The sequence below is a fragment of the Plectrocnemia conspersa genome, unplaced genomic scaffold (assembly GCF_051122295.1).
Source record: "Plectrocnemia conspersa isolate PC_06_02 unplaced genomic scaffold, ASM5112229v1 ptg000002l, whole genome shotgun sequence".
NCBI lineage: Eukaryota > Metazoa > Arthropoda > Insecta > Trichoptera > Polycentropodidae > Plectrocnemia > Plectrocnemia conspersa.
Window position 1 is genome coordinate 3,849,005 of NW_028277166.1, and position 10,029 is coordinate 3,859,033.

Here is a 10,029-nt window from a genome sequence, read left to right on the forward strand (position 1 = left end):
ACTCCGAATGGTCGTAAGTCGAGGTGGTCGTAACTCGAGAACTGCCTGTACACCAAAAGCCAAAATATTGGCTTTCTGTCATCTGCATTAGCCCAAAGCCAATTATTTGGCTGCTTATCATTTATGTTTTAAAGTAATTTTTACGGAAAAAGACTGTATAATGTATTATATAGTCTGTATAGACTATATAATGTAATGTATAATAATTATTAATAAAAAGACAGTAAGGTTATTATGTCAATATTTTATTATCAGAAAATGGGAAACTACACAATGGGTCATAAAAATGTAGATAAATTTTAAACAAAAAGTCAGGTGAAGTCCAAATAAAGAAAAACGCTATAACTGAACCACACAATGTGTATTCGAATCAAACAAAAAATTAGCACAATGGCGTTTTACGTTATAATTTTAACCACAAAAATACATCACCTTAGTCATCATTTATTAAATGTAAAAAATGAATTAAAAAAATATGTTTCATATGTATCATCTACTCCGATTATTAAAATGATAGCACTCTAATCGGCTATTGAGGTTACGTTTGTAAGTAAAATAAATTCATCAAAAATTCTGCTACAAAGCAATAAATAGCAGTAAAAAATGAAACTAACACAAAAAATATATAACATATCACTGTTTAAAAAAAAATTTAAAATCAATCGTTATCACAATTTGTCGAAAGACTCGTCAACATTTTAACGGTAACAATAATTTCTCATGCATCACTTTTTTAACATATTTATTAAAACTTTCAATATTCTTATTACTAATAGTTCCATTTTTACTGAAGATTACTTGGTAGTAAAATTGTTTATTATATAGCGAAAAAATTAATAGCGTAAATGCTTCAACTTAAAAACTATTACTTCTTTAATCGAGCGTTTCAAGAATACCTCTGGTTGTTATTCAAATAAATTGGCACAACTTGCATCGTTTGCAAATACAATAGTTACTGTGAATAATGAGTCACAGATTATATTGCGAGGTTTTTGATTCTATAACGATTATTACCACAACCATAAAAAGCTAGGTATGCAAATGTATAGTATATAGAGAAGTAAAAAAAATGGGTATAAAAATAATTGAAAGCTTCAGATCATTTACTATATAAGAATGAATCTCTTTTTGGCTACCATGAAATAGAAGTCACTTGCTGTCAGTCATACAGTTGATATTATATACGGGTGCCATTAAATAAAAAAGTGAGATATCAACATTCTTTCACAGCTCTGTAGTAAACTACAGATGTTACATATTAATTTTCATCTACTTACATGTTAGCCAAAGGTTTAAAGAGCAATATCGTAAATAGTGGCGCACAAGTAAACATAACAAGCATACAGATTAATAAAATTCGCTAATAAACTTCAAATTCAATGTCCATTTTGTTTTGGAGAATCGCCGTTTATGTATGGTAAATCGGATCCCAGCAAATCGCCGTTCGTTAAATTACTGTTGCTTAACAGTTTGCTATCTTCGGCGTCGCCATTCAAAGACATCTGGTTCAGGCTTACATCGTCTTCGTCTAAATATGAACAATAAAATGTTTAGATATAGATTTATACAGATAAGAGGTATATGTTCATTTTTACATTACTTTTTCCATTACCTGAGCTAACGTCCGATTGGTTTCTGGGACTGAGTCTACAACCCTTTGAGAGATAAGATTTCAGCTTTCCTACGGAAGCTAGTACGAGACCTAAGAACGGAGGACTGGGAGAGAGCGGCCTGGATAGATACTCGGGATGGAACTGCACTGCTACATAATAAGGATGGTCTTCTAAAGTTGATACTTCCATCCTAGTTCCAGTTGTGTCAATACCTAATAATAAAAATATAATATTTTTTTTAAACATAAATTTAGATATTAAACTACACATTAATTTCCATTGTATCTTTAGTTCCTTATAAAGTTACTTTATTAGATATAATCATTATTATTTTATAATTTTTTTTAAGTTATTTTAACACTTTTGCTTCGACAGAATATTCAAAACTACGTTGAGAGCCGATGACGTGTTTATACGTCATTTCAGTATCGGAGATAATAATATATCATAAAGAATTTTACATATATGTATATGTATGGGCCCCCAGAAATTTGAAATTTGAAGTAAATCTGCCACAACTTAGAACAAACAGAACATATCTTTTTTTATAATGTAGAAAATAAATTAGCCCTAAAATACATTGTATATAAAAATTTATAATCGCAATGTAAAGTTCATAAAACAGCTTTGAACACGTTATACATAAAAATCAAAGCAGAAGATTCTTTTAAGAAAAAAACCTATGTTACAACAAATAATTTTACATATTTGACAAAAATAAGTGTAATTATAAATAAAATATTTTAAATATCAACTCACCGACAAATTTAAAACCCTTTTCTTCTAGTTTAGGTACGTATTCGGGGTTAACTTCATATCTATGCCGATGTCGCTCATCAATAAAATCTTTATTACCATATAATTGACCTGAAATTTAAAAAAATATTAAATCTGACTTACGATACCATTCACATATAAATATAATTAAATCTACATAGAGATAAGAATTAATATGTAGTATCAGAAATAGACCTTTCCATTATCAGATAAAATATTTTGTGGAATGCAAGTCAAGAACCATGAAATTTGAAAAATAATTATAATCTAGTCACACTGTCATCTGCATAGCGCCTCGATAAAATAAAATATAACTCACGTATAATACTGGGTTTCAAGTGAGTAGTTCTCCTGCCGAGCCTCATGGTTCCACCCATATCACCTGGATGGTGCTCTGGCATATCTATGACTAACGGATGCTCACAATTAGGATCTACTTCGGTTGAATTAGCACCTTTCAAGCCAAGCTTGTTACGTGCAAATTCAATAACGCTAGCTTGAAGTCCTAAACATATACCCAACATGGGTTTTTGTGATTCTCGGCACCATTGGCACGCTTCGATCTTTCCTTCTATGCCACGTTGACCAAAACCTCCGGGAATTACCACTCCACTGAAAAATAAAAACATACTCATGTTACTAAAGATGAAATTACATGTAAAAAAGGGTGTAGGATATGAACCAATCTTATTGCCAAAAATTTAAATATTTTTTTTGCCTTTAAAAAAATTAAAATTTATTTTTTTGTTATTAGTCATATTTTGTATTGTCATCCGTTGTTTTATTTTTATGAATTTTCTTTTTACTGTCGAGGAAAGGAATTTAACTCAATCTGGAGCTTTTTAAACATTAAAAAGTATTGCAATTTTTTTAGTCATCATGGTGGTATTTTCAGTATCATAAGAGATAGAATAAATAAGAAATAAAAAAGATTATTACTCACTCGCTTTTACATAAATTTTGCCAAGCTTCATGGAAAAGCACCGGATTTTCCAATTTCATCTGCTTCTCTAAATTAGCAGCTTCGATATATTTGATCTTTAACTTGTAACCGGCCGCTATGGAGGCGTGTTGCAACGCTTTAGCTATACTGGCGTAAGAATCTTCCAATTTGGTGTATTTTCCTACCAGCGATATGTTGACTTCTTTCCTCAGTGAATCGACGCGTTTTGCCAGATCACGCCACTTTTGCATGAATCTAAAATAAGAGCGTTCTAAATATAGCTTATCTAATCTTGGTTTACTTTCATCGCTCTTTAAATAGGATCATTATCTATGGATTACATTTTTGCGGAAACTCACTTGGTAGGTCGAGGCGTTGCAATGTTGAGATGTAACCTATCAGATAAAAATTGAACTACTCCTTGAGATTCCATCACTAACGGAACGTGATAAAGAGACGATAGATCATGGATGCATATAACCTATAAAAATAAACATTTCTTTAGTATTTAAAAATAAAACTCGTATTTAAGATGCATCCAAGAGTGTCACCCTAAGGTTTACATCGGTTTCCGAGGGCTATAAAATATTTTAATCTTAACTGTATTTTTTAGTGTAATATCGATTGTAAATGAGTATTATTTGTGAGTTGTATGGCATGTTATTTATTTTTCAATATTTATTATTATTTTACATAAGTTTCGTCACTTTTTATTTATATCACAGTATTATATGAGTATATGATTAAAATTATTGATATAATATGTTAACCCTTTGGACGCGATAGTCGACTACAGTCGCTCAGTTGATTTTTTTACCTCTTTACGCAAAAATCAGTAAAAAAAAATGTTTTTAAGAAAAAACTTTTTTTTGTGAATAAACATAAAATATCATTTTAAATAAATAAAAATTAAAAATTCAGAACATTTAAATACAGAACCAAAGTAAAATTTAAATTAAAAAAAAAAAAAATTTTATATTTATTTTTGATTAACGCGTCCAAAGGGTTAACTTCGTAGGAGTATGTTTAAGTGCTAAATCTCTCAAATTTTGTTTTTCTATACTATTATTTAATTTACCGACTACGTTTTTATTTCATTGTTTTATCATTGACTTATCCTGTTTTTTCTCAATACATTTAAATTACTTTCCATATTAACTTTTTCATAAACACACATCTAATCAAATAGACGGAAATATTGATTGTAAAAAATGCGAATTTATATTTATAGTTAATTTCCTCAACCTTAACATTTAATGCGATTAATGTCATGTACAGTAAATCCCCCCTATAGCGAAGTTTCCTATAACTTCGCTAGACGTATTCCGTGACAGGCGAATCGCCGCCGCGCTATAACATTCCAGGGATATTCATCACAATACAGTAAGAAAATATTTTTTTTTGTATAGCTATGGAAAAAATTATGATCAAGCAAATCAATGTACACGTTTTTTTAATACATTATGTATAAACTTTTCAGGGGGTTTCAACCATTCTAATTTTTTATAATAAAATTATTTAACTATGTAATACATATCTACTACAAATTTAAAAAAGTATTAATGAATCATAAAATATACTTAGATATATGATATAAGACACTTTATATCCAACATTAAAATTTTAGTGCATTTAAAATAATACGTAATCTTTTTTCTGTTAATTTCTGCAATAATCTGCTGTGATTTCATATGAGCTGTGAAATTTGGCAATGTCCCCAATTTTTTTCCCGTTAACATGAGTTAACATCGAGTCATTAGAAAGTGATAATTACGTAACTACAAATTTACCTGTTCAGGGGCGACGTGACAGAAGTTTGAAATCTTTTCTTTTACTCCCAAGCCGACAGGTGTTTCCGATCGGCACACGATCAAATCTGGTGACAGACCTAGACCTCTAAGTTCTCTAACGGAAGACTGGGTGGGCTTTGTTTTGGCCTCACCGGTTGAGCGAGGCTAAAAAAACATGTACAAATTAGTAAGATCCTTATAAAAACGATAAGCAAAGATAGCAATCTCTCATTTTACACATATATGGACCTTAAAAATATGCTGCAATGTTAGTTTCTTAATTTCATATTTTTAATATATTCCATTAAATACATTCTATTGAAGATTGTATGAAACTTTGAATTTATGCTATATTTTATTTATGTTTAATTAGAAATGCATAAAAACATAAAAGTAGAACAGTTTACACTTTTTTATTAAGCGGTTGAATTAACGAATGAAGTAAAAAACATCGCTCTATTGTTATAAAAAAGCACAATAGTAGCTTAAAATATCCGCCGCATTTGCAACGTATACCAAGTGGACAGGATTCATCAACTAATAAGAGTTCAATATGGTGATGTACGTCTGTCACTCCAGCAAGTGTACGAATGGACTATAAAGTACTATAACAAAAGTCCTATACATCAGACTAAAGATGTTTTTTAAGGGAATCCATGCACATTTAAAGCACTGGAAAATGTCAGATTGCTATCTGATTATAAAATATATAAAATACCTGCGGAACAAGGGATACATGTACGCAGCAGAAATTTTCTCTATTAACCCTAAATTGAAATTGTCTAAAAGCTTCAACGAAAGGCATTCCTTCGATATCTCCGATTGTTCCTCCCAATTCCACAATGCACACTTTAGGTTCTTCATTTCCGCACACAGGTATTTGAGCGACCCTCGTAACCCAATCCTGGATGGCGTCCGTAATGTGAGGAACGACTAAAAATAAATATCGTAGATTAGAGCACGTGACAATAATTGGATTATAAAGATTTATGTACCTTGAACGGTCTTGCCAAGATAATCTCCTTTACGCTCCCTGCTTATAACTTGCTGGTATATCTTGCCAGTGGTGATGTTATTATCGTGGTGTAGAGTGATATCTAAGAAACGTTCGTAGTTTCCCAAATCTAAGTCCACCTCGCCACCGTCATCGAGTACGTAAACTTCGCCTGTAAACAAACATTGTACTTAAAAATTTAATCAAATGTTTGCAGCAAACAATTGGCAAGAGAACGAGGAAGATTCAAGGTCAATGATCGAAAATAGAAATTAGAAAATTTAGCATCGTAAGAACGAAAACGTAAATCTTAATTGCTTTTATCGAATAAATTTGATACAAATTCAAACATTGCTATTCAGTGCATTTTATGACATCTAGGCAAATGTTTTCTAGCATGCGAAACAACTTTCGAAATACCATAATAAATTTGCTTCTCTGTAAGATGGAAAGTTATTTATATATGAAACAGAATTTATTGCAGATAATTGGGGCAATGACACTCAATAATTACAGCATTACCTAGGATAACTAATACGCTTAAAATATCACAGATAAGCAATCATAGATCGAGTAATAGATTCGTAATTATTTATAAGAAATATTGCAGATAATCTTTAACAAAAAAGTAAATATTAGTAAGGCGGTTTCGTGGTATTACACTTTATAAACTGTTTTAACTGATACCGTATTTCGCAAAACGTAATTTTATCAAAAAAACGTAATATTATCTTTTACAAATATTTATAAAACACACAGTCAACGTGCTGTATAGATTTTATTAGAGGAAAAGTGAGAATTCATAGAATTGTATATGACTCGATTAGATTACTCTTTGAATGAAACAAAATCATATCTATGAACTTATACCAAAGGCCAAGAAAGAAAGGTTGATATAATAAATTATACATTATTTTTAATGATTTTTATAAATTAATGCAGTACTGTTTTTTCTATGTCTTACTAAGAAAAACTAAATAAAATGCAGTAATATTTATATGTAAGAATAAAAAATAAATTCTGAGATCTAAGATGATCGTAAATTAAAGATTAACATCGTAAAAAGTATTTAATGCTCAATAATAGATTTTCAATAACAATCAATAAACATTTAACTGCAGAGTTTGTTATAAACTATAAAAGCATTTTATATCTATCATAAAAATTATAACTGTCATAATTTAAAAAAGTAATAATCATAACAAAGCAAAATTCGACCATTGATTTTAAATAAATAAACTAAATGCCGATTTTCTTCATGTAACTTAAACTAAAACGTTCATAATTATAGTGGTAAAATACATCATATCTGTAGTCGGAAAAATACAATAACAAACCAAAATACGACCATAATTTTTTACAAATAATCTAGCAGCTTTAGTTACTTATTAATTTATCGATTAACATAAGTTAGTACAAAAATAGATAGTTGAATAAATATCCAATTAAATTTTCCCACGAATTGACAAAAAACTGCTATCATTTGCTAATTTGTTTCTGCGAAAGTTTGCAGCCAGGGTTAAAAATCACATTTTGATTGCATCATTCAGCATATTTTTCAAGTTTTTAGATAAAAACAACAGCTGCAGTCTCTCAATTATGCATATTAGGTAAGCGTGACAGCTGCAACCGCTATATTGCTTTGACAATCAACCATTATATATTTTAATTTTTACCCAAATTAGCTCAGTGTGTTTCGTCTGATGACTAAATATGAATCAGTTTTAAATGGGCGCGAATAATCTTTTTGGATAAAGGTTTCAGGATTGTTAAATATTTTTTAGTGTTTATACTTGGGCTTGTTAACGATGCCAAGAGATGGGATGTGGATTTTGAACTTGGCTTGTTTTTAAAATGCTGAATTTTTTTTATGTAAGCAGCTATGGCTCGGGAATTTGTTATTTAATTGCGTTGGATGCCTTTGTCAACATATTTTTTTTATGTCACAATTATTTCCATTACTCTGATGAGCTATGATAATTCATATTTTTGTGATATTAAAATTTAGTGCATAATTTAATACATAAGTCATCAATAGTAACTACTTCGTTGAAAGCTTGATCTTGCTCTTTTACAAGGTGGCCAGATTATTGAAAATATTGAATAGTCACTGAAAATAAAGAGGCCAAACAAAAAAAAATTGTTTAATGAAGACAAATTTAGAGGAGCTAAAGAAAAAAGGTGATTTTGAAAATTTTGTTCAAAGGCCATCTCCAAATTTTTTTGGAGGAATTGCTACGGAAGCTCAAAATATGATCTTTTTGTAAATTTTTGGTCAAGGACAAAAATATTGAGACAATCCTCCTCAAAGAAAGATGTCTGGTCACCTTATCATTTAGAAAAAATACGGTAATATGATATGATAATATTATTCTATCTCCACTCGCATTGACCTTTTTTAAGCGACGCTTTCATGACAACGTATCCATGACAAAATGTATCTTTACAGCGATTGATTTTCTCGTTCTAATTTCAAATGATGAATGAAAACAAAATGGCGATCAATCAATAAAACCCAAAATTAAGTTACAAACGAGATGTGATTAACACAGTTCACCTCGGGGTTTTACGTTCAATTAAACTGGTTATATGAATTGTCAAAAGGAAAAATGAAATGGTCACTGAGCAAAACGAATATTGCATTCAACAATGTAGGTTTTAACTGTCATTTTTAAATCTAATCAACGCTTATCAAATAAGCACGAGCGTACGCTAGACAATTTAACAAGATAATAAGTAGGCCTACAAAATAGGACACATCAATTGCCAAAAATGATATCAAAATGGCCGCCTGTCGACGATGAAAAGAAACAGAAATTCGACCATGACATTTTTTTATAATTAATGTATAGCAGTTTATCTCGAGCGCGTGGTAAATATAACCTAAAACGATTGATATAATCCATATTCTGACACAAACGTCACTTAATACGTCACAAACCGCACCGCTATCGATTTTCACCCGTTTATTTTTTATTCAAACTTTCAACCTTGACCTTGCGCAAAGCGGCCATGAACGTTTTGCGCAACTTTTTAGCGCCTGCGTCACCAGATTTAAATATAGAGCGAGACATTAAAAATTATTGTTAGATATGATAAAATGGCGACTGACCGTGTTCGTAGGGCGAGAAAGTGCCAGCGTCTATGTTGATGTAGGGGTCGATCTTGATCGAAGTGACCGGGATGCCGCAGCTCTTGAGGATGGTGCCCAACGAGCTGGCGATCACTCCCTTTCCGATCCCCGATATGACCCCACCGGTCACCAAAACGTACTTCATCATGACGACGGTACGATGAAGAAATAACCGACCGTTCGTGCGGTCGTGTGGCCCGCGCGCGACGAACACGTGCGCAGTGTTGACAGCGAGTGGCACGGTGGCGATGCTCGCGACGCTGTCATGCGCACACCGCACGGTAAAAAACAGATACGCAAATAGCGTTTCGCCCCCTTCAGAATTTTATTATGAATAAATAGAGGCAGTGGCGTAGCTATGGGGGGGGCGGAGGGGGCGGGCCGCCCCGGGCGGCACTTGCTTGGAGGCGGCATATTCGCGATGGGATCGTCTACTGTGGTTCTTATTGGTTACTTATATACATTTACGAATAACAAGAGCTTAATAATAACCAATTTATTATTTTAAGAAATGCTGATTTTATGACCCTACAAAAAATGTATGGGGGGGGGGCGGCAATTTTAAGGATCGCCCTGGGCGGCACATGCCCTAGCTACGCCACTGAATAGAGGTAAAATAAACCTTTAAATTTGAGAAAACGTAGATGGACAATTCTTTAATGTCCAAAAATATTTTATTAGAAGAGGGATGCCAATAATTTAGTTATAATTACGAAGTTGAAACAATTTATGTAAGATAGTGGACGTTTCTTTTATGTGTGCGCCACAACTATTATTCA

At 31.7% G+C, this 10,029-nt stretch overlaps 1 protein-coding gene across 1 annotated transcript; it reads right to left on the reverse strand.

Moving 5' to 3' along the window:
* Window positions 1-229: 229 nt before the first annotated feature.
* Window positions 230-9,489, reverse strand: Ctps (CTP synthase). Its single transcript, XM_088206062.1, has 10 exons — window positions 9,230-9,489; window positions 6,119-6,289; window positions 5,842-6,056; window positions 5,124-5,288; window positions 3,693-3,814; window positions 3,334-3,588; window positions 2,710-3,002; window positions 2,373-2,480; window positions 1,613-1,825; window positions 230-1,528 (listed from the first exon to the last, which is right to left on the reverse strand). Exons 1-10 carry the CDS (start codon window positions 9,396-9,398, stop codon window positions 1,377-1,379), a joined length of 1,863 nt encoding a protein of 620 aa, XP_088062188.1. The 5' UTR covers window positions 9,399-9,489; the 3' UTR covers window positions 230-1,376.
* Window positions 9,490-10,029: the final 540 nt, after the last annotated feature.